This window comes from Oryctolagus cuniculus, chromosome 12 (genome assembly GCF_964237555.1).
Source record: "Oryctolagus cuniculus chromosome 12, mOryCun1.1, whole genome shotgun sequence".
NCBI lineage: Eukaryota > Metazoa > Chordata > Mammalia > Lagomorpha > Leporidae > Oryctolagus > Oryctolagus cuniculus.
The window spans coordinates 107,057,129-107,082,296 of record NC_091443.1 but is presented as its reverse complement, the minus strand read 5'-3'; the positions used below and the strand labels follow the sequence as shown (position 1 = coordinate 107,082,296).

The window sequence follows — 25,168 nt, the reverse complement described above, 5'->3', positions numbered from 1 at the left end:
TATTGAGGTCCTTGGCCCATCTCTTAAGTGGGTTGTTTCTTTTGATGTTGTGGAGTTTCCTGATTTCTTTGTAGATTCTGGTTATCAACCCTTTATCTGTTGCATAGTTTGCAAATATATTTTCCCATTCTGTCGGTTGCCTCTTCACTCTCCTGAATGTTTCTTTTGAAGTACAGAAACTTCTCAATTTGATGCAATCCCAAATGTTAATTTTGGCTTTGACTGCCTGTGCTTCTGGGGTCTTTTCTAGGAAGACTTTGCCAGTACCTGTATCTTGCAGGGTTTCTCCAATGCTCTCTAATAACTTGATGGTGTCAGGTCGTAGATTTAGGTCTTTAATCCACGTTGAGTGGATTTTTGTGTAAGGTGTAAGGTAGGGGTCTTGCTTCATGATTCTGCATGTGGAAATCCAATTTTCCCAGCACCATTTATTGAATAGACTGTCCGTACTCCAGGGGTTGGTTTTAGATCCTTGATCAAATATGAGTTGGCTGTAGATGTTTGGATTGATTTCTGGTGTTTCTGTTCTGTTCCATTGGTCTATCCATCTGTTTCTGTACCAGTACCATGCTGTTTTGATTACAACTGCCCTGCAGTATGTCCTGAAATCTGGTATTGTGATGCCTCCGGCTTTGTTTTTGTTGTACAAGATTGCTTTAGCTATTCGAGGTCTCCTGTGTCTCCATATGAATTTCAGCATCATTTTTTCCAGATCTGAGAAGAATGTCTTCGGTATTTTGATTGGTATTCAATTGAATCTGTAAGTTGCTTTTGGGAGAATGGACATTTTGATGATGTTGATTCTTCCAATCCATGAGCATGGAAGATTTTCCCATTTTTTGGTATCTTCTTCTATTTCTTTCTTTAAGGTTTTGTAATTTTCATTGTAGAGATCTTCAATGTCCTTGGTTAAGTTTATTCCAAGGTATTTGATTGTTTTTGTAGCTATTGTGAATGGGATTGATCTTAGAAGTTCTTCCTCGGCCGTGGCATTGCATGTGTATACAAAGGCTGTTGATTTTTGTGCATTGATTTCATATCCTGCTACTTTGCCAAACTCTTCTATGAGTTCCAATAGTCTCTTAGTAGAGTTCTTTGGGTCCCCTAAATAAAGAATCATATTGTCTGCAAAGAGGGATAGTTTGAGTTCTTCCTTCCCAATTTGTATCCCTTTAATTTCTTTTTCTTGCCTAATAGCTCTGGCTAAAACTTCCAGAACTATATTGAATAGCAGTGGTGAGAGTGGGCATCCCTGTCTGGTACCAGATCTCAGTGGAAATGCTTCCAACTTTTCCCCATTCAATAGGATGTTGGCCGTGGGTTTTTCATAAATTGCTTTGATTGTATTGAGGAATGTTCCTTCCATACCCAGTTTGCTTAGAGTTTTCATCATGAAAGGGTGTTGAATTTTATCAAATGCTTTCTCTGCGTCTATTGAGATAATCATATGGTTTTTCTTCTGCAGTCTGTTAATGTGGTGTATCACATTGATTGTTTTGCGCACATTAAACCATCCCTGCATGCCAGGGATAAATCCCACTTGGTCTGGGTGGATGATCTTTCTGATGTGTTGTTGCATTCTATTGGCGAGAATTTTACTGAGGATTTTTGCATCTATGTTCATCAGGGATAATTCTCTTTCAATGCTGCATCTTTTTCCAGCTTAGGAATTAAGGTGATGCTGGCTTCATAGAAAGAATTTGGGAGGATTCCCTCTTCTTCGATTGTTCTGAATAGTTTGAGAAGAATTGGAGTTTGTTCTTCTTTCAATGTCTGATAGAATTCAGCAGTGAATCCATCTGGTCCTGGACTTTTCTTTGTTGGGAGGGCCTTTATTACTATTTCAATTTCTGTCTCAATTATGGGTCTGTTTAGGTTTTCTATGTCTTCCTGGTTCAATTTAGGTAGGTTGCATGTGTCCAGGAATCTATCCATTTCTGACAGATTTCCCTGTTTGCTGGCATACCAGTCCTTGTAGTAATTTCTGATGATTTTTTTATTTCTGTGGTGTCTGTTGTTACGTTTCCTTTTTCATCTCTGATTTTATTGATTTGGGTCTTTTCTTTTTTTAGTTAGTTGGGCCAATGGGGTGTCAATTTTGTTTATTTTTTTTTTTCAAAAAACCAGCTCCTCGTTTGGCTGATTTTTTGTAATTTTTTTTGGATTCAATCCTGTTGATTTCTTCTCTGATTTTAATTATTTCTCTTCTCCTACTAGATTTGGGTTTGGTTTGCTGCAGATTTTCTAGATCCTTGAGATGAATTGAAAGCTCGTTTATTTGGTGCCTTTCTAATTTCTTGATGTAGGCACCTATTGATATAAACTTTCCTCTTAACACTGCTTTTGCTGTATCCCATAAGTTTTGGTATGTTGTGCTGGTATACTCATTTACTCCAGAGAGTTTTTGATTTCTTGAATGACCCAGTGTTCATTCAGGAGCATGTTGTTCAGTCTCCATGTGTTTGCGTATGCTCTAGGGATTCCTGAGGTGCTAATTTCCAACTTCATTCCTTTATGGTCTGAGAAGCTGCATCTTTACAACAAAGATGCATACAGACTGAAAGTGAAAGGCTGGACTCTGGCCTCAGAATCAGCCCTTAAGGCATGCGGATCCAGCTGAAAAGCCCATGAGAGTATTTCAGGCATGGAAAGCCAAGACACTCTGGGAAAAAAAAAAAAAAAAAAAAACTAAATGAAAGATCTCCGCGAGTGAGATCCCAGTGGAAAGAACGGGTCATCAAAGAAGGAGGTACCTTTCTCTGAAGGGAGGAAAGAACTTCCACTTTGACCATGGCCTTGTCTAAAAATGATCAGAGTCAGTGAACTCAGGGGGCTTCCATAGCCTTGGCAGCTCATGACAAGAGCCTAGGGTGATTACTGATGCCATAAAAAAGAGTGTCAATTTGTTAAGTCAACAACAGGAGTCACTGTGCACTTACTCCTCATGTAGGATCTCTGTCCTTAGTGTGCTGTACATTGAGATTTAATGCTATAACTAGTACTCAAACAGTATTTTTCACTTTATGTTTCTGTGTGGGAGCAAACTGTTGAAATCTTTACTTAATGTATGCTAAACTAATCTTCTGTATATAAAGAGAAACGAAAATGAATCTTGATGTGAATGGAAGGGGAGAGGGAGTGGGAAAGGGGAGGGTTGTGGGTGGGAGGGATGTTATGGGGGGGAAGCCATTGTAATCCATAAGCTGTACTTTGGAAATTTATATTCATTAAATAAAAGTTTAAAAAAAAAAAAAAGTGAAAGACTGGAAAAAGATATACCATGCCAACAGAAATGAAAAAAGAGCGGGCATAGCCATCTTAATATCAGACAACATAAACTTTAACACAAAAACTGTTAAGAGAGACAAAGAGGGGCACTATATAATGATTAAGGGATCAATTCAACAGGAAGATATAACGATTATCAATGTATATGCACCTAATTACAGGGCACCGGTTTATTTAAAAGATTTGTTAAGGGACTTAAAGGGAGACTTAGACTCCACTACAATAGTACTGGGGGACTTCAATACTCCACTCAGAAATAGATCAACAGGACAGAAGCTCTACAAGGAGACAGTAGATTTAAACGACACTATAGCCCAAATGGATCTATTTTTAAATATTTTGTTTCTTTTATTTATTTGGAAGGCAGAGACAGAACGAGACAGACAGGGTCTTCCAGTTTTTGATTCATTCCCCCAATGCCTGTGATAGCCAGGCCTGGGCCAGCCAGGTGAAGACAGGAGCTGGGAACGTGATCCACGTCTTCCCAGTGAGTGGCAGGGACCCACGTACGTTAGCCAGCAGCTGCTGCTTCCCAGTGTGTGCATTAGCAAGATGGATTTGCAAACAGAGCCTGGACCCCAGCCCCGGCACCGCAGTGCGGCACGCGGGCTTCCAAGCAGGGTCTCCACGACACCCTGAGCCACACCCCAGCCCGGCGTTTCATTCTCTTAGCATCGTCTTTTGCCTGACAGATTTATCAACTTTAGTAAACCCATGTCAGTTTTCTCTTTTGGGTATTGTATCTAGTCATTGGCAACCCCAAGATTACCTTTGTCCTCTTCAAGAAGTTTTATTCTTTTGCACTCTGCATTTAGGCCTGAGATCTGGTTTAAGTTAATCTTTGTGAAAAGTAGAAACCAAGTCCACTGTGCCCGTCCGGGTGTTCCAGCCCCATTTGTTGAAGGGCTCTCCTTTCTGCACTGACTGCCTTTGCTCCTTTGTCGGTGGTCCACTGCGTGAATTTGTCTGGGTCTAATTTCTGAGCTCGCTTTGCGTCCCGTTGATCTCTGTCTCTGTTTTCACCAGCACCACCTCTCTTGACATCTGTAGCTTTACCGTAAGACGGGAGCTCAGGCCAGTCCTCCAGCTCTGTTCACAGTCTGCCGCCTTTCCATGCACACTTTAGGTTCCTTGTATCAGTATCCACAGAGTCACTTGCTTGGGTTTGTTTTAAAGGTTTATGTATGTGAAAGGCAGAGTTACAGAGAGAGAGAGAGGTCTTCCATCCACTGGTTCACTCCCCAGATGACCGCAACAGCCGGAGCTGCGCCATCCCACAGCCAGGAGCCAGGACCTTCTGTGAGTGCAGGGGCCGAGCACTTGAGCCATCGTATGCTGCTTTCCCAGGCCACAGCAGAGAGCTGGATCAGAAGTAGAGCAGCCAGGACTCGAACTAGTGCCCATTTGGGATGCCGGCACAGCAGGCAGTGGTTTTAACCCCCTATGCCATTGCACCAGCCCCATTGCTTGGATTTTGGTTGAATCTGTAGATCAAGTGAGGAATACATGACATCTTGCACCATGAATATGGAATACCTTTCCACTTATTTAGATATTTGATTTTTTTTCTATCAGAGTTTTCTAGTTTTCCTCAGAGATCCTTATACATATTTTGTTAGATTTATACCTAAGGATTTCTTTTTGGGAGGAGTAGAGGGCAATACTAATGTATTTTTAATTGAATTTTTTATTTCAAATTCCAGTTAGTCATTGATAATACATAGGAAGGCAACTGACTTTTCTCAGGGTTTTGTGTCGCAGCCTTGCTGTATACAATCAGTCATTGCAAGAGGACTTAGGTTTGTCAGTTCCTTGGAACTTTCTCGACCAACACTCATGTCATCTTTATACAAGTATAGTTTTATTTCTTCCTTCTCCATCTATGTACCTCTTACTCCCTTTTCTCACTGCCCTGGGTAGAGCTTCCAGGGAGAGAAGAGTACGCGTGCTGAGGAGACATCCTGCCGTGTTCCCAGTCTTCGGGAGAAAGCATCCGGTTTCCCACTGTTCCGTGGGATATTAGCTGTTGTCTTTCGTAGATGTCCCTTAACAGTCCATGCGTTCTCTCTGATACGTGAAGCTAGTCACTTTCTGAACATGGTAGGGACCAGCTCTGATGCAAGCTGGATGAGTGGAAATGAAGTCACAGACAGGTGGCACTGTGCGACTACACAGATGCAGGGAGGGGGGCATCCCTCATAAACTGACCATCTGATGAATGGAAGCAAAATAACGGGAGGTCACAGTTTTGTGACCCTCTGTGAATTAACGGCTCCGAGCCTTGCTCACCGGGGACTGCTCCCATGACGAGGAGTGACCTCGGACATCATGTGCTTCCTGGTCTCGGAATTGCTCCACCTACGAGCAGTCTGGCCAGAAGGGACCACACCAAGTCTGTTCAGCTGTCTGGGCGCAGCTGCTCGTTCTTAGTAAACGCTGAGGAAAGGGGACCATCCTGAACTTCACCTTCTGTGTGCAGTTAGCAAAGCCATTAGGGAAAGGAGGGTGGAGGAGAACTCCACGACTCAGAGGGCATATCAAGACTTTTTTTAAATAAAACTATTTATTTCTTTCTTTATTGGGAAGGCAGAGACAGAAAGAGAAAGAAGTCTTCCACTGCTGGTTCACTCCCCAAATGGCTGCAACAGCTGGAGCTGGGCCAATCCAAAGCCAGCGGCCAGGAGCTTCTTCCAGGTCTCCCACGTGGGTGCAGGGGCCCAAGCACTTGGGCCATCTTCTATTGCTTTCCCAGGTGCATTAGCAGGGAGCTGGATTGGAAGTGGAGCAGCTGGGACTCGAACCAGAGCCCATAGGGGATGCCAGCACCACAAGCAGGTGCTTTTACCTGCCACACCACGGCACCAGTCCCCAAGAGTTTTTTTTTTTTTTTTTTTAAAGACAGTGAAGAGTAGATAAGGATGAGCTGTGGATATGCACTCAGAGCTGGAGCGGCACATTTAGGAGGTTAAAGCACAGTAATGCGCAAGGACACAACCGTTGTAGCGTCAGCATAGCGGCTGCTGGTGGGGACGGAGGCTGTAATTGGCTTGAAGCAAAGCTGGGGCCAGGGGGTGCTTCTTAGTAGCAGAATTCTGGTCCTTGCTGGCATGGTTACAAGCATGTATGCCTCGTTACGATCCAGGACACTGTACATTTGTGTGTGTGTAGTTTTCTCAATCTGTGTTTTATTTCATAATTTTAAACAGATTTTTGGGGCAGGTGTTTGGCCTAATGTTTAAGATCCCCGGGCCCCACATCAGAGCGCCCGGGCTCCATTCTCAGCTCTGGTGGCCAACTCCCGCTCCTGGCTCCAGCCGCCTGCCGATGCACACCTAGTGAGACAATGGTGATGTTACTGGGTCCCTGCCACCCACAAGGGGGACCTGGATTGAGTTCGTGGCTCCTGGCTGTGGTCCCAGCCTAGACCTAACCATTGTGGGCATTTGAGGAGTACTAGCTTAGATCTGGAGCAGTATCCAACTCTTTTTCTTGTTGCCTGCTACACTTAACGTAGCACCTGGACGTAAGTGGTGCTTTCTTACACAGAATCAGTAAATCATGTCTCCACCCAATGGAAATCTTTGTATAACAACTGGCTAGTATTAAATCCAATCTCCCAGCATAATTTATAAAGCAATTTAGCCACAGCCTAAGGTTCAGGTTCTAAAATAATATCCTCATTTTTAAAAATCCACTGCAAAATATACAGCTATGCCATGATCTTCTCTGAGTCTAGAAGTTATTCTTGATGGCTATAAAAACAGGATAAGCAAGAGTGTCTGAGGATAAAGGTTCATGGTAAACTTCACATGAGCCCTGAGACAGCAGAGTCGTGGAGAATGTGGTTAACTAATGTATTAAGATATTCTGGTTGTGCATTCTTGTCCATTCCACTTGACACAAGGAAGAGTGCTGTCGCCCTCTGTTAAGCCGTCTCTGTGCTTGTCCATGCTCTGCTGCCCAGCGCCAGGGCCCCAGAATGACCCGTGGGGCCAGGATCTTGCCTAGCAGTGGTGGATGGAGTCTGGTTAGGTGACAGTGCCGTGTTTCCCTGGTCAGGCACAGGTCGGTCTCTGCCTGTAGCATGGACACGTGTGGCTTCCAGGCGGGCCCCTCGTGCAGGCGCAGACGGCAGCTCGCACTGCGGGCTCCGCTCACTCCGTGGGTTCACTGGCCCGTGAGCGCCCCAGCCACAGCTTGGGCGCCCTAGTGTCAGATAATCCGTGAAGATGCCTGAAAGTGACTTCAGTTGGGAGCTTTGCAACCACAGGGGTAGTTTGAGGATAACTGGGTGCAGGTAAACCATGAGTGTGTTTCAGGAGGGCGTGGAAGGCGCAAAAAAAGACAAGTTGATTGTGGCGCAAAACAGCTTTAAATCAGAGCCGAGTTGTGGAGCAGCAGGTTGGAGCCCTGCTGGGGGCGCCTGCAATCAGGGCTGCCTCTGTCTCCCACCCAGCACCCTGCTAGTGTGCATCTCTGGGAGACCTAACCCTCGCCCTACCCCTGCCACCCATGTGAGAAACCCAGGTGGACTTCCTGGCTCCTGGCTTTGGCTGTCCCAGACCTGACTGCTGTAGGCACTCGAGGGGTGAACCAGCAAACGGAAGATCGATCAATCTCTCTTCCCTTCCCCCTCTCTCTGCCTCTCAAATAGAAACATTTTTTAGAGAAGTTTTGAAATTCCTAAACAGTTTTTCATGATACGCATTCCCACGAGTGTTTCTGAAGACCCCTGCACACCATCTGTTGAATGCTTGCTGCGGACCGAGATCACAGTACCTTATGGACTGCACGGGGCTCTGGTTTTCACATTCCTCCCCGCCTTTCCTGAGGCACGCCGACCTGCAGGGCGGGGTTCAGTGTGGACGGCCTGCGTTAGCCCGCTGTGTTTGGAGAGGCTGGGTCCCCGCCTGCCCCTGGCTACCTGGGGCCTGGCCTTTCCCACGGTGAACACTGAGCTGGTCCCTGAGGGCAGCTCCACGTTTCCCTTTGCATCCGGGGGGACCCCGGGAACCCTGCCATGGCCGGGAACCCTGCCGGGCGGGAGCGCAGAGCCTCAGCACCCCCCCCCCCCCCCCCCCGTGCACGTTTTGGGAAATGGGCGTGGCTGGGGTAGGACCGTGAATTTTGGCGACGGTGTTTCCTGAAAAGCCTTCCCCGCTGTGACGTGTGAGGCAGTGTTTGCGTGCCTCGCTCACGTCTTCTGCGGTGAACGCGTCCCTGGTCTGATCCGCCAGCCCCTGTGGTCAGAGGAAGCAGGTCCAGTGAGAAGCCTCATTCCCTCACGCCCCGCCAGCCCCCTCCCCAGTTATTTGTGGGCAGGAAGCCCTGGTCCCGCAGCCCCTCCCCCACGACCCCTGCGCTTGGGACTGAGATTTCAACGTCTCCTCAAAAGTGCTCTCAGATTCTGGGGCTTTCTGTTTGATGTTAAAAAGTGCTTCCAGCCATTCAAGTTTAAAATTACAGGGAGCAGGGCTGGGGCGGACCACCCAGGCTGGGTTCAAAGGCGCGCTGTCCCAGGCAGGTGCTCTTCAAACAGCCCGTCTCTCACAAACACGCTTTTCCGAGTGGACCAGTTTTTCCTGACCCGAAGTTCTCAGTCCTCCCTGGGAAAGTGGTTTCTTTGTAAAGGTTTCTCGGGACGTGGTGAGAAGGCAGCGCATTCCGCACCGTAGAGCACCCAGGGCGTCCCTGCCCAGGCCCCTCCGCCCAGGCCCCGCCGCCCAGGCCCCGCCGCCCAGGCCCCGCCACGGTCTGCTTGCTTCTTATGCTTATGCTGCCGTGATAGCCACAGAAGGCTTGAGACACACGTAGGAACAAATAGGGGAATTCTGTGGGGTTGTTTTCTTGAAGAGAGTTAGAGAGAGAGCTTCCATCTGCTGGTTCACTCCCCAGATACGTGCAACTACGGGGACTGGGCCAGGCCAAAGCCAGGAGCCTGGAACTCCGTACCAGACTCCCACGTGGATGCAGGGCTCAAGCACTTTGGCCATCTTCCCCTGCACTCGCAGACACGTTAGCAGGGAGCTGGATCGGAAGTGGAGCAGCAAAGATTGGAACAGGCGCCCATGTGGGAGGCGGGTGTCGCAGGCAGTGGCTTAACCTGCTGTGCTACAACGCCAGCCCCAGAAATTCTGTTCAATAAAACAGAAAAATAGACATTGAAAATTGAGGCCATAAAAGATATGGATCAAAACCAAGGAGGGGGCCGGCCGGCGCCGCGGCTCACTAGGCTAATCTTCCGCCTAGCGGCGCCGGCACACCAGGTTCTAGTCCCGGTCGGGGCGCCGGATTCTGTCCCGGTTGCCCCTCTTCCAGGCCAGCTCTCTGCTGTGGCCCGGGAGTGCAGTGGAGGATGGCCCAGGTGCTTGGGCCCTGCACCCCATGGGAGACCAGGAGAAGCACCTGGCTCCTGCCATCGGATCAGTGCAGTGCACCGGCCGCAGCACGCCAGCCGCGGCGGCCATTGGAGGGTGAACCAACGGCAAAGGAAGACCGTTCTCTCTGTCTCTCTCTCTCACTGTCCACTCTGCCTGTCAAAAAATAAAAATAATCTTAAAAAAGTTAAAAAAAAAAAAAAACAAGGGGGAAACCGAGTACAGTTGTAGAAGTATAATGTTGTACGTGTCATTCTACATGCGGGGACATAGGTGGTGTGACACTGGTGCCCTGGCAGAGTTCTCAGACCAGGAAGCGGGGAAGCCCCTCCGTGTGGCTTTTCACCCAGCACCTTGTGGGGGAGACAGATGCACTGCAGCGAGATGGTGTCAAGGAAGCTGACAGTGGATTGCAGTACCTTGACTCCCCCACCCAGTGGAGGTCCAGGAAAGAGCCAATGCACAGACAGGCAGTGCGCGGGAACCCTTACTGCCCGTCCCAGCGGAGAAGAGCTTTCAAAACGTAAAAGCCGGGGAAGGAAAGAAAAGGAACCTACAAAAAGATTGTTAGGCCACACAAAGGTGTTTACCTCCAAAACGGCACAAGCAGTGCAGCGTGGGGGCCGGAGGCAGCGGCTCGAGAGACTCGTGGGAGACCGGACTCCTGGCTTCCCGCTTCAGCCTTGCCCAGCACTGGCCGATGAGGCGTCTGGGGAGTGGACAGGGCCTGGAAGATCTCTCTCTCTCTCTCTCTCTCTCTCTCTCTGCCTTTCAAATAAGTCAAACTTTTTAAGTAGCATAAAGAAAATCGGAATCAGAAGTCAAACTGGAAAAAAAATACTATTGCTTGTTAAATTTATAATCAGAGAATATTTACAAACCAAAGGTAGAACACCTCCAGTATGAGAACTGGAACAATTAAAAACCATTTAAAAAATAAATAGCGACTGGCTTTGTGAAAGGCAAGGTAAACCTCTGCCCTAGACCTTATTCCAAAGTCGGTTTCTGTCGTGACTTAAGTGCAGAGTTCCTTGACATACCGAAGTAAACTTAAAGGACCGCTTTTATAATCTTGAAGTGGAAAGGCCCCGGAGGTCGTGACGGAAAACCCAGAAGTCCTGAACGTTTGGCAGGTTTCATCAGTGTGGACCGGCTTCCGGGCCGGAGCAGCTCACGCCCTGGCCGGGAAAGCCACACCCGCATCAGAGCTCCAGAGCTGCTCGGCTCCCCGATGCCTGAGGCAGGGGGATGGCTCAAGTCGCTGGGTTGCTGCCGCCACCGCTTGGGGAACCTGGATGGGTTCCCGGCTCCCAGCTTTGGCTCAGTCCACCCTGGCTGTTGCAGGCATTTGGAGTGTAAACCAGCAGACAGCAATGCATTCTGTCTCCCCCTCCCCTCCCCTCCCCTCCCCCTCTCCCTCTCCCTGCTTCTCCTTCTCCCTCTCAAATAAAAGAAAAATTGTTTAATATAAATAGACATGGCAACTAAGCCCTGAAAAAGATCTTTAATCACACTAATAATAAAAGAAACCTTTAAAAATACCGTTCTTATTTAGCTGTCAAACTGATACAGATTTGTTTTAATGAGATTATCCAGCGTTGGTGGAAGCGTGAAGAACATCTTTTTCTGGGACTGTGAATTGCTTTCAGCAATTCTGTGTCCCTGGAAGGCGGTTTGGGTCTGGCAGTGTCTGTCCGAAGCCTCAGAAACGTTCATTTCCTTGGACCCGTGGCCTCCTTCCTGGAAAAGTTACCCCGGAGAAGTGGCTGTCAGTGCAGCCTGCCGCGTGCTTGGGGAGTCCCGAGCACCTGCGGCAGGCCGCCCTCCTGCTCCGGGGCGTGGGCACACAGCCCAGCCTCACAGTCCTGCGGACCCTCTAGCCTTTCAGCTGAATCTACTGAAAAAGTACCCAGACCCCAAACCCCAGCCTCTGGCGAGTTAGCTGCACCCACGCGTGCCCAGTGCTTTCTCTGCAGGCGGGCCTGTGGTGTGCGATTTCAGGGCTCGCCAGGACGTGGAGCGTCTGCCCCTGGGTTTTCCAGGTGCTGGAACATGTCCATATTAGGCTGCCGGCTCATCTGCTTTCTACCCAAGTGAACCGGAGCTTTTTCTCCTGTGTCTTGAAAGAATTCTGACTGTTGGATCAGCTTTGTTTGGTAAAACCTTGAAAATGGGACACAGCATGATAAGAGTGTAGCTGAACCAAATTTTTATGGCCTTAGGATGAGACACTATTCAGCCTTTAAAATGTATGCAGTCTTTCTCCTTTTAAGTATTTTGATCAGCAGAGGAATTTAGAGTAAGGTGTGGGTACTTCAAAAACCAGGAAAGACAGGAAAGACGTATGTTGGCCCCACAAGCAATACCAGATGTCGCCACTGGGGGCTCTGCTGACTCCGAGGCCAGCATCGGTGAGGAAGGAGCTGGACCCAGACACACACAGCTCTGCACACCTGCCGCACAGCCTAGACTGGAAACGTGTGTCAGGGCTCACAACACCAAGAGGAGTCTCACTTTTCCAAAACTTGCCCCCAGCAGCCACAGCCGAGAGCCACAGGCAGTGTCCTGGACGCATCCGGCCCCTGCAGGGGGTGTGTGTAGAGGGGGATGAAACACCTGGGAGGGTATGTCAGCGGCCACTGTGTGGCCCCCACGGGGAGATGCCGCTCCCCAGACGCCCTTGCCCTGTGGAATGCTGTCCTCGGTGCCCATCACCTATTCCTAAAGTTCCCGGGTTAAGCTTCGGACGCAGCTCGGTGGGGTGGTGTCCCGGCGGAGCCCCGGTCCCCAGCTCCAGCGTCAGTCCGCGCCGCTCTGATTTCCCTGTCCTGTGACTGAAGCGCCTGAGCATCCCGACGCTCTGCTTAGAAACCCAGGCCCGCGCTGCAGAATATTACAGGCGGAGGAGACGTGTTTGTTATTTTTAAAACGTTACAGTTATTTTAAAATTATTTTTATAATCATAGTGCATGTTATTTTTAAGATTAAGAAGAGAAACAGTCTTGGAAGTGGTGCTGATTCACATTTGTGAAGGATCTGCTAGGCGGAGCCTTCCCCCAAGACGTGTGTCCCCAGGGGACCGGGGGCTTCCTGTCCATTTCTCAGGAACCTGGGAGAGACCGGGGACTGCCTGAGCCGCCTCACGGTTCCCCTCAACTCGGAGTCCTCCGCCGTTCACGCCAGTTCACCGTGGGGAATTTGGAGAGGCACTGTGCTTCATTGTCCTGGAAATCAGCCTCTCTTAGCGTGCTTTAACGTACCCCTGTTTAGTAACCGTTCATTTTACCTTGATCCTCGTAAGACTGATGACCTTAATAAGGAGTCCTATAAGGGCTCTGGTTGATTAAGAAGCTAACCGTGCACCAGGCACCGCCCTCAGTACTTCACATCTATTGTCTCATTTCATTCTCAGGACAACCCTGTGACGCTTACGTGGTATTATTCTGGGTTTGTGGGGGCAACACTGGGTGCTGTGGCGATAACATAGTCACTTGCTACAGTCTTGGATAGTGGCACCGGAGTTCTAGCCCAGAAGTATCTCACTGTGGCGTCTGTAATCTTAAGCAGTGTGCTCTGCCGTGCCCCACTGTGAGGAACCTACTGATCCTAAGAAGCAGAGTGCGCCTGCCCCAGACAGACAGACAGACAGACGACTGCAGCAGGGCCCTCCCCCCGAACACCCGTTCCACGAGAGCAGACAGCTCGTCTGTCGGATCTCGGCACAGTGCCTGGCACAGCGCAGGAACTTCGGTATTTGGTCCCATGGCGCTTCTCAGACGTCTGGTTTGCAATTCTGGCTGCACAGCTGGATCGCACACAGAGCTTTTGCAGCGTGCAGATGTCAGGAGCCCCCCCACCCCCCAGCTCATCCCCCGGGGAGGAGTCCGTGCAAGCACCAATTCTCAGAGGTCTGCAGTTGATTCCAGGGCTCAGAGTGCAGAGCCCTTGTCCTGGAGCAGTGGACCTGGAACTCGAAGGGGCATCCGGTGCCCTAGAGAGCTCGAGACACACACACACACACACACACACACACACACACACACCGGCCCAGAGTTTCCGTGACGAGGTCAGGGGCAGGGCTTGGGAATTTGCCGTTCTCACAAGTTCCCAGGTAAGGCTGATACTGCCAGTCCCTGGGTCACATTTTAAGATACTGCCCTGGAGGCCTGGTTGTGAGGACCAAATCAGAAGCTGTCCGTGGGCCTGAAGCAGGAGGTTCACTCAGATCCACTCAGGCAAAGCCGGCTTCAGGGACAGGCTGCGGGACCCACGGGCGAGAGCCATGCTTCTTCCTCCAAGGGCATCTGTCGGCACTGGCGGTCACTTTTTTTTAATCCTCAAGAGGAAAACGTGTCTATTGCTCTCTCCAGGGCCAATGTGCTCCTTGGCTCCTGTACCCCGCAACCACACCCCCACGGCCTCCCAGCACGAGTGCCCACACCCCAGATCCGCGGGAGTCCTGTGTCACAGGGCGGGCTCCAGCTCTCCCCGTGGGTGTCTTCTTCCATCACCCGCCCTTCGCCTGGACCAGGAAATCTAAGCTGCTCCTTTGCCGTTGGCTCACCCTCCAATGGCCACCGCGGCCGGCGTGCTGTTGCACACCATGCTGATCCGAAGGCAGGAGCCAGGTGCTCCTCCTGGTCTCCCATGGGGTGCAGGGCCCAAGCACTTGGGCCATCCTCCACTGCACTCCCGGGCCATAGCAGAGAGCTGGCTTGGAAGAGGGGCAACCGGGACAGAATCCGGCGCCCCGACCGGGACTAGAACCCGGTGTGCTGGCGCCGCAGGCGGAGGGTTAGCCTAGTGAGCCGCGGTGCCGGCTTCTTTCTTCCTTTTTTTTCTGGTCCTGAAACCTAAGGGTGTACCAGGTAAATGTCTTTCCATGGTGTGCCGCTCTCACTAGTGGAAATGAAAGAGGTAGTATCGAGTCCTAAGGAACGCCGGGCGTGGGCGTGGGTGTGGGCGTGGGCTGGAAGTTCACGCTTTTCTCGCTAGCAGACGATCGATCGGCCTTGCCCCATTAGCGTTTGGCTTGGTTTCTCAGAGAAGCTTGCGTCCCACACCTGTTGCTTTTGTGCCGTTGAAGTTACGGGTGTAAGCGCCTGCAGAAGAGCTGCGCCGGTTTTTACGAACGGTGTTTCTCTCCTGGTAGGTCCCTCTGCAGCGCCGTCAGTGTCTACAACCTGGCCTGCACCGACTGTGTGGAAAACTGCACGGACGTTCTGTTCAGTAACAAGATCACCTTCCTCATGGACCTCCTGATGCACCAGCTGACGGTAGGGAATGCCAGGCCACCGGTTCCTGTGGGGAGGTCGCGAGGGACTCGGCTTATTTCCTGTCCAGATTGGGGGCGGGAGGGGGCGGTGAAGATGATTGGGAGGGTAAGCCAGGCCCTGAGAGAAGCCTCTAGATGGTCCGACAGGTCGTACTGGGCTCACCTCGGGCCCGCCGTGCAGTGGGCAGTAGGTTGGGAACACCTGCTAAAGCGCCGTGGGGACGCGGTTAGACGGGGCTGTGGCAGAGCTGGGAGGCCGCCGCCCTGAGTGCTGGGGAGAGCCTCAGACCCCTCAGCCTGCTCAGCTCAGAGGTGAGCTGGATACGGAGCCATTGGTGGACACTTGGGTTTGAAAGAAGCGAAAAAGGGCAGTGGGGGCAGGCAGCCGGCCGCCGCGGCCTGGAACTTTGACTGCGGTTGGCAGATGGTGCAGGAGGGAGCTGTGTGAGCGTGCATGGGGTCTGCTCTGTCGGCCCAGCCCTGGGACCGGAAGTGTCCTGGCCGGGTTTCTGAGCCCCCGAGCGGCTGGCACAACGGCGCTGGCCAGCTGGAGAGCTTGCAGAGCCGATGGACTCCACGCGGAGCGCAGGTCTCACCGCTCCGCTCTGCGGAAGGCGCCCTCACCTCTCGCCTCCTGCCTCTGGTTAATGCCCATGTGCTGTGCAGCCCGTAGCAGACATAACGACACCGTCTTCGCAAACTCCTCCCCCAAGCCCAGGTTAAATGTACCTCTCGTGTGGTCCTAGACATACGTCTCTCACGGGATTGAGGCCAGGAGTCACGGTTACTGTTTGCATGTCCATCTTCCCCTGCAGCCACAGGGCCACGTGAACAGGGGGAACCTTGTCACATCCCAGGACCCTAAAGCAGGGCCTGACTCTCAGGAGCTTCAGGCATGCTGGCACTGCGAGGGCACAGCTGGGGGGAGAACGCCGTCCTGGAGCTGTCACCCAGCACAGCAGGGGCTGTTCACGGGGGTGCAGCGAGTCTCCAGTCGAAGGCTACATGAAAAAGAAGGGGCTAAAACAGAGTAAGGTATTTTAGCAAGATGTTCTATCAGAAATAGTTGGAAAGTAGGGCAAGGAGAAAAGAATTAACATTTGTTGTGGATATGTTAATACATATTGCCTCATTTAATGTTCAGAATAACCTCATAAATTCAGTGTTATTGTCCCATTTCACAGATTGGGAAAGCTGAGTCGCAGAGGTTGACTTGCCCAAGGCGACACAGATATAAGTCAGAGAGCCAAGAGTCGAGCCTCGCTGTGTCCAGCCCAAATCGAGAGACAGTCTCTACAACAACTGATATTCTTTTAAAATTTCATTTTCACAAAAAAAAAGGAACTGTCAGAACACAAGAGAATAGGCAGTAATAACTAAAGTTCTGTGAGATCCTGGATCAGAGAAAGGATATTAGCAGGAAAACTGGGAAATTCAGGTAAGGGCTGTAGAACAGTGGCTCTCTCTGGCCCAGAGTTAGCTTCCTCCCTCAGTCATTTTGCTAGGGTTTTGTAAGATGTTAGCAGAAGGGGCCAGGGTGAAGGGAACACGACTATTTTTGCAACCTAGTTGTTGGCTTAGAATGATCTCAAAATAAGACTGAAAAGTGCACAAACCCGCCCCGTTCCTCCACAGTTCCACGCTACACCACCTGGTAGCATTTACTCTGTGAAACCTGCTCTCTGGTGGTGAAGAGAGCGAGACGTGGCCTTGCACAGCAGAAGCACCTAAAGGGACGGGCCTTTGAAGCGTGCGAGACTTGCAGGAAGAGCCCTCCATCCTGCTGCGGCCCCTTTCCTAGTGAAACCACTCTGCCTGAGAGAAAAAGTATTCTGACTGAGAGACATCTGTGAGGCGGTTCATGCCTCCTCTCACCTGATAATGAGTGAGGGCCTACTGATTCCAGTCCAGAGAAGCGGGGCACGTGGTCCCAGCCTTCCAGAAAACTCTCTGGGAGCAGGAAAGCCGTAGATGGCGCCGGCTCAGTCGGGCTGCTGAGGCTGAAAGCAGACAGTCGCTCCTCACGGCGCTGGTCGGGGACTGAGACCGGGCACCCGCGTGCGCGGCTCTGGGCTGCGGGCGGCTGTGTCCTCTCGTGGCGGAGGAGGGAACAGCTCTCTGGCCCCAGCTCAGACGGGCGCTGGTCCCATGCACGAGGCTCAGTTCCTTCCCAAAGGATCACACTGTGCACACGATAGCGCTGGCACTGTGGGGTGACGCAGTCAGACCCAGCCCAGGTGGCAGTGATGGTGGCGCCCAGGGGGAGGCATCCCGTACGAGGGCTGGGGCGCCCAGGGGGAGGCGTGCGGTGGTTCTGCCAGGCGTCACGGAGGAGGGGCACTTGCGCAAGTTCTGAGCTCCTCACAACAGCTGTCATTCAAGTGCCAGCCGTGGGCCAGGCGCTAACAGGCACCTGCGTCGATTGCCCGGCTCTGAGAGCCCGCGTCTCCTTTCAGAACAGCACCTTGCTTTCAACCTCACGGTTTCTTGAGGCTCAGAGAAGCGTCTGGTCTCTCCGTCAGTGTGTTTCCCACATTCTATGTTCATTCTGCTCTGTGAGTGTCACTCAGTTTGGGACCGGGACCCTGGGACATCTGTTTGCCAAGCGCACTTGTCTCTCCTTTCCTTGTCCGCACCCTTCCTGCTGTGTTCCGTTCCTGTTAGGCTCTGTAGTCCGTAGCTGTCAGTCCTCAGCGTTGCTGTGCGTGAGTTTGCGGTAATAGGACGTGCTGCTTCCTGGTTGTTGTTGGTTGTTGTTGTTGTTTTTTTTTTTGGGGGGGGGGGGGGAGGCGGGCGGTGCTGGTGAGAGTGATTTCTGGAAACCACTTGAGTACCTTTTCATTTTTCTTACTAACTGGTATAACTGAAACATGGAGCACTAACTTGCTAGTACCCTCTAAGTAAAGGACAAGGACAGTCACCACCACACTTCCCATCAGGAATAGAAAAATAAAAGCATCAAGGGGTGAATTAGTTGAGACATGGAGGAATGTATAAGATACCGATGAACGAGTGCTTCGGCAGTTCTGGCTCTTTGGCAGGCCCAGATGGTCTGGGAGACATTTTCCTTCTAACCCAGGCACTTGGCGGCTGTGTGAGCACGCCGGTATTCACTTCACTTACTGTCCGCAGAACCCTCTGCGGATGCCAGGATACAGAGGTGATGTGGGCACAGTGCGTTCGCTCTGGAATCCCACACAGAGGGGAAGGAATTGCAAACACAGATAGGAAAGCTACGAGAAGCCCTCTAGTGTCGTCACAGCTTGAGAGCAGCCCAAGCCGCCTTGTGGAGGACCTGACCCGGATTAGGTGCCTGGTGAACGTTTGATGAATGAATGAATGAATGAATGAATGGATTCTACCTCGGGAAATTGCAGAGGCTTTGGAGAAGAAGTCAGATTTCGGTATGCCTTGAAGAAAATAGAGCTTCTAGAATTCTGGGCTTAAAATTTTTACAAAAGGTAAGCCAGCAATGTGGCACTATCAGAGTATACTCTTTTCCTTGCAGTGTGGCATTTTTAGGATACGCTCTTGGGGAATTATTCGGAACGCTGCAAAACCAGCTCATTTAGACAGGGCTCCCCTAGGAAGGGAAGCCAGCGCAGATTTATTATCGGCCATGGAGCATGAAAGCTTTAAAAAACGTTAAGGCTGATTTCTTCCTTCAGTCATTAAGTAATTGTTAAGCACCTTGTCTGTGCCTGGGGTCATTCCAGAGCAGAAAATAGCGGGCCTTCAGCCTGGAAATGTCTCCTCACGGAGACCAGACATGCGCACTGGAAGGCAGTGAAAAGGCCAGTGCAAAGGGCGAGGAGGCAGAATGGGACGTCTCAGCCCTGGTTCCCCCACGGAGACGCCGACGTCACAGCAACGCAGAAGTTAAAGTACTTTATGAGAACTCCGGAAGCCAGTCCAGGAATTGTGATGCCCCCAGGCAAGCTCGAAGCCAAGAACAGCGATGTTGAAATGGATAAGAAGAGCTGTTTCCCTTCACCCGGGTCACCGCTCCCCAGCACCGGCAGCCTTCGTGCCGGGAGAGCGCGCCTGGCCTCTCAGCCGCCTCCTGGCAGGGACAACAGTGGAGCGTGTGTCCAGCACTCCAGCCTTGCCCGGCTGCCTGCAGGCTGACTCTGTCTCTGCTGGCTAGTGCTGAATCCCGACAACAGAAGGGGCAGCTTGCTGCAGCTGCAGGCGACCCACAGCCCCGCAGCCAGGGTGACCTTGTCAGGAGGGGGCAGGGAGGAAGCAGGGCGGGGCAGTGCCCGGCACTCCCTGGTGTGGAGGGCTGCTGCTGGGCCTGACTCGGAGGGCTAGCAGGAAGCCAGCAGCTGTGGGGGGCTGCTGAGAACCGGGAACACACCCGGCTGAAGGCTGGTCCCGGAGGCGTGGACGGTTGTGGCCGTCCGAGAAAGGCAGCGGCAGGCCTCCCTCAGGGAGAGGTGCTGACCCGGGCTCAGAGAAGCTGCATCCCCCCAGGAGGCTCCAGGGACCCCCGGAATCTCTAGCTGAGCTGCTGGGTGAGGGTCTTCCCCAGTTCCTAAAGGCCATGAGAAGTCTGAGCTCGAGTGTGCGGATTCCAACAAGAGAGATGATGCATGGAGAAACAGAAAGCAGGGCCCAGACGAAAGGACAAAATAAATCTCCAGAAACTAACCCTGAAGATACAGAGATGAATCAACTGGCCAGGAGTTCAAACAGCCGTGGTAAAGACGCTCCCCAAGCGCAAGGACGTGTCCATGAGCACAGTGAGACCCTCAGCAAGGGATGGGAAGTGCAGGAAAGACGCAAAAGCTTTGAAGAATCCAACAAGCGCACGGAAAAGCTCACTGAAGGCTTTCAGGGCAGATTTGATCAAGCAGAAGTCGTGACAGGTCATTTGAAATTTTCCAGTCAAGGGAACAAAACAGAAAAAAGAAATATTGAACAAGAGTGAAGAAAGTCTAAGCGATTTATTGGGCCCCATCAAGCAGACCTATATGCACATTATTAGAGTTGCAGAAGGAGAAGAGAGAGAGAGAGGGGCAGAAAACGTACGTGAAGAAAGGAGGCCCGGAAACTTCCCAGATCCAGGAAAGCAAATGGACATGCAGATTGAAGACACCCGAAGGACCCCAAATAAGAGGAGTACCCGAAAAATACACACTAAGAAATAAGAAGTAAAACAGTCACCAGACAAGAAGAACGTTGAAAGCAGTGAGAGACGAACGACTTGTCATGCACGAGGGAGCTCCCGTCAGACTCTCAGCAGATCTCTCGGCAGAGCCCCTGTGGGCTGAAAGCGAATAGAGTGAGCGTGCAAAGTGCGCGTCCCCTGACCTTCAACACGCTCGCCAAGGACACCCGAGGAGGAAGGGATATGCTTCCACAAAGGGTGCTGAGAAGGCTGGGGGTCCACATGCGAGAGGGTGAGGCTGGACCCTTAGCTCACACCATCCACAATTCACCTCCACAGGGATTGGATACTTAAATGTATTACTGAAACCATGAAACTTCTAGACAGAACGCAGGGGAAAACATTCATAGCATTGATCCTAGTGGTGACTTCTCAGATAAAACACACGCAGCACAGGCAACAAAAGCTAACCAAGATTAAACTGAAGACGTACTGCACGTCAGAGGGAACGACCCACAGAGTACAACACCAACCTTCAGAATGGAAAGAAATACCTCTTTGCAAGCCGTATGTCTGATAAACACTACTATGATCTTCATGTGTGTGTCCCTCTCGGAATCCACGTGTGGAAAGCTACTCACCAGGAGGAAGCTTTGTGAGAAAATTGGATCGTGAGGACTGGATCCGTGCCCTTAGTATGCCCCAGAGAGCTGCCTGGCCCCTGCCATCACAGGAGAACACGGCCCTCGCCAGGCACCCAATCCGCTGACACCTCCACCTGGAACCTCCCAGCCTCCTGCACTGGGAGAGATCCGTTTCTATTGCTTGAAGTTGTCTAGTCTGTCGTATTTTGCGATAGCGCTTCAGGTAAACTGACAGGAGTTGATACCCAAAATTCATAAGGAACTACAACAGCAAAGCCAAATGAGAAAAAAAAAAAACCCGGTTGAAGATGGGCACTTGGTGCGGTGCCTGGGTTCCATGCCCAGCTCCGTGCCCAGGGCCAGCTTCCTGCACCCCGGAGGCCACGCATGTGGGAGATCTGTATTGAGTTCCCAGCTCCCAGATCCATCCCCTGGCCTTTGTGGACCATAGATGGGTTCGCTCCCCCTCTCTCGCTCTCCTCTCCACACCCCTCCCCAGTCTCTCTGTTTCCCTGCCATAAGCAAACAAACTGTTAAATGGGTAGATGGGACAGACGTTGAGCACAGCAGAGTAGGCTTCCTCTTGGCTGCCCACTTCCTTTGCAGACCGTCCAGGTTTGAGGGCCATCTTGGCATCCGATCCAGCTTCCTGCCAGTGCACACCCGGGGAGGCAGTGGAGAATGACCCAAGTACCTGGGAGTTCCCAGCTTTGGCGTGGCCCAGCCTCAGCTGACGCAAATATTAGGGCAGTGAACCAGTAAGTAGCAGATACCAGCGTCCTCCCCCTTTTCTCTCCCTCCTTCCCTCCCTCCCTCCCTTTCAAGTAAATAAATTTTTTTTTTTTTTGACAGGCAGAGCTAGATAGAGAGACAGAGAGAAAGGTCTTCCTTCCGTTGGTTCACTCCCCAAGTGGCCGCTAAGGCCGGCACTGCGCTGATCTGAAGCCAGGAGCCAGGTGCCTCTCCTAGTCTTTCATGCGGGTGCAGGGCCCAAGGACCTGGGCCATCCTCCACTGCACTCCCTGGCCACAGCAGAGAGCTGGCCTGGAAGAGGGCAACCGGGACAGAATTCGGTGCCCCAACCGGGACTAGAACCTGGAGTGCTGGCGCCACAGGCAGAGGATTAGCCTAGTGAGCCACGGCGCTGGCATAAATAAATTCTTAAAAGCAAAGAAAACAATGTGCACATGACTTGAAAAGACATTTCTCCAAAGAAGATATACAAATAGACAACAAGCATGTGAAAGATTCAGAAAACCACTAATTGGAAAATCCAAGTCAAAACCACAGTGACAAACCACCTCACATCTTAGGATGATGTTGTCAAAAAGAGAAAGAAAAAAATAGAAAATAATTGTTGGCAAGGATGTGGCAAGATTGAAAGCCTCCTGTACCGTTGGTAGGAACGCGTGATGCTGTGGCCACTGCGAAGAACAGTGTGGCGGGCCCTCAGAAAGGTAAACTCGGAACTGCTCTAGGACCCAGGCGTCCTGCGTCTCGATACTCGCCCGAAAGAATTCCAGTTAGGGTCTCCGGTGGGCCCCTGGCGTGCTCTGTTCATCGTGGCATTGTTCACAGAAACCGGGAGGTGGAAGTACCCTCAGTGCCCGTCGTGAGCAGTGGATGAGGAAAACACAGTGTGTACATGCGGGGGGTGGCGGGGGGTACTACTCAGTCTTAAGGAAGGAAGGTGGTCTCGTCCCGTGTGCCAGCGCGAGAGAACCTCGATGGGCTGCGCCGGGTGGAGCGAGGCAGACACGGGAGGGAATACTGTGCGCCTCCGCGTGTGTGGGGGACTCCTAGGAGCAGAAGGCGGCATGGCGGTCGCGCTGGACGTGGTGTGTGTGTGTGTGTGTGTTTGTGTGTGTGCGTGCGCACGCGGCTGGTGGGGCGGGGAGCCGCGGACTAGATGAAGAGTCTCAGTCACTCAAGACGAGACAGTTCTAGAGATCTGTTTGAGGACAATGTGCTTATAGTTAGGAATGATATATACTTGAAAATGGATGAAAGGGCAAGTCTGTTGTGTTTTTCCCGCAAGGAGGGACTAGTGAAGCTGATGCACCTGAATGCTGTGGCTGTAGACCCGGTGGACTTTGAGAGTTGGACAAGAGCTGAAGGGTCCAGCGTGCTGATCTGGGAAGGGATACACAGCCACCCCGCGGCGCACCTGCTTTCCCGGGCGCCCCAGCTGCGGCCTCCCTTCCGTGAACTGAGTTCACATGTCCTCCTTTAGTCACTTGCCAGATTTTAAACAGCAACGTTTTTGTGACTCTCATTTTATGCAGGCCCAGTGTTGTCACCCAAGTAGGATATACTGAAGAAGCAGTTAATTAAAAGATTTATAATTTCTTGGTGTTTCGTGGCATTTTAAAAGGCATTAAATGTTTTATGAGCAGTCTTAGTTTTAATTCCTAGTGACCTGTTCTTTATGAAATATTGAGAGAATATGCTGATAAATCGCGTGTGTGTGTTTTCTGGAGCCAAGGAGAGTGCTAATTGAAAAGTGATGTACAAACCTTGAATAATTGATAGGATACCGTTGAGTCACAGAGGCGTCGGGCGAGCCCCGACAGCCCTGCGTGCGGCCCAGCAGCCGGGGTCGTCTCCCACCTGGTCCTGGGCGCAGCCGCCCAGGTGCCCGAGTCTCACGGTAGCAGCCGGGCCTGCAGCTCCCCATCCGCCACCCCGTGCTCACCTACTGAGGGCCCAGACCATGGCTCCCTCGTTGAGTGCCTGGCAGCGGAAGCCCCCGCCCACAGGTGACGGCGTGCTTGCTGGCACCGCTGCACTCTGTTTACCTCTGGTGTCTCCACCTGGTGCTCGCTCAGCCGCGTCCTGAGGACGGAAGTGGCCGGGGGCCTCGCCCTGTTCTCTCATCATCTCTAGGCCTGCCATGCCCTGTGTCTTGGTGGTAGAGCTGGGAAGGAGCCTTCTTGGTGTCTGGCCTATGTCTGTCCTCCTTGTTTTTTTATTTATTTATTTATTTTTGACAGGCAGAGTGGACAGTGAGAGAGAGAGACAGAGAGAAAGGTCTTCCTTTGCCGTTGGTTCACCCTCCAATGGCCGCCGCGGCCGGTGCACCGTGCTGATCCGATGGCAGGAGCCAGGTGCTTCTCCTGGTCTCCCATGGGGTGCAGGGCCCAAGCACTTGGACCATCCTCCACTGCCTTCCTGGGCCACAGCAGAGAGCTGGCCTGGAAGAGGGGCAACCGGGACAGAATTGTCCTCCTTGTTAACACAAGGTAACAGTGAACTCGAGAGAGGAAAGCCGCAGGACACGGGGGAGGGCTGTTACCAAGGTAACTAGGAAGCAAGGTCAGGTCCCTAAGTTCCAGTCCAGCATCTCTCCCACTGTTACTCTGCACGCTGCTAGGAACAGGTGAGGGAGGCTGTGACAGGCACACGGCTTCATTCTCAAGGCCACATTCAGGATGCAGCCAGTCAGACGGTGTGGGTGAGCTCGCAGGCCTAGCTGACAAGACCATGGAAGAGAGTAGTCAATGATGGAGAAATCGGTGGACAGAAGTATGAAGAAACAGAATATTTGCACAGTCTTAAAAGAACCCTTTGTAAGATACATTTTATTTTTATAAACAGAGCAATAATAATTTCCTAGAGAATAAACTTGGTGGATAGAATTTTAAGCGTGTTACCAGAGCTGGTGCACCAGTAACGGGACGTGCCGACATGCCTTGCCCTTCCAGTCTTGCACATCGAAAAGCCTAAATAGAGGAGCTTTCCACAAAATATCCTGACCCCACTCTTCAAAATGCCAGGACTGAGAAACTCCTGGACAAGAGGTGTGACAACCCAGGCTGGGTTGGATCCCAGCCCCTGAAAAAAGGATTTACTGGAAAAACTGGCAAAATTATAATATGGCTGTTGGTTAGTTTGCTGTGTTGTGTCAGTGTTAATTTTCTAGTTTTAGCAAACTGTACTGTATTTGTGTAGGATATTAACATTAGGGAAAGCTGGAAGTATAAAGTTACTTACAACAGGCCGGCGCCGCGGCTCACTAGGCTAATCCCCCACCTGCGGCGCTGGCACACCGGGTTCTATTCCTGGTTGGGGCATCGGATTCTGTCCCCATTGCCCCTCTTCCAGGCCAGCTCTCTGCTGTGGCCCGGGAGAGCAGTGGAGGATGGCCCAAGTGCTTGGGCCCTGCACCCCATGGGAGACCAGGAGGAGCACCTGGCTCCTGGCTTTGGATCGGCGCAGCGCGCCAGCTGTGGCGGCCATTTGAGGGGTGAACCAACGGAAAAGGAAGACCTTTCTCTCTGCCTCTCTCTCACTAACTCTGCCTGTCATAAGTAAATAAATAAATAAAAATTATTTATAACAGTAGTTTGAATTTTTCAAAAACAAGTCAGTAGGTGGGTTGCAGAGCGGAAGGGAGGGAGGTTAAGCAGTAGAATTAGTCTAGTCTGAAGGGCGGGGGGTGGGGGGCGTGCATCTGGCCTAATGTGTAGGA

At 51.4% G+C, this 25,168-nt stretch overlaps 1 protein-coding gene across 7 annotated transcripts in view; it reads left to right on the top strand.

Annotated features, from left to right (window-relative positions):
* The window catches only part of SCAPER (S-phase cyclin A associated protein in the ER), a 439,677-nt gene that overhangs the window by 325,901 nt on the left and 88,608 nt on the right, over positions 1 to 25,168 (top strand). For all 7 annotated transcript variants that reach the window (XM_070054635.1, XM_051834595.2, XM_070054632.1 and 4 more), the window contains one exon: positions 14,818 to 14,941. In XM_070054635.1, the coding sequence (XP_069910736.1) occupies positions 14,818 to 14,941 (124 nt within the window). The remainder of the gene's footprint in view (positions 1 to 14,817; positions 14,942 to 25,168) is intronic.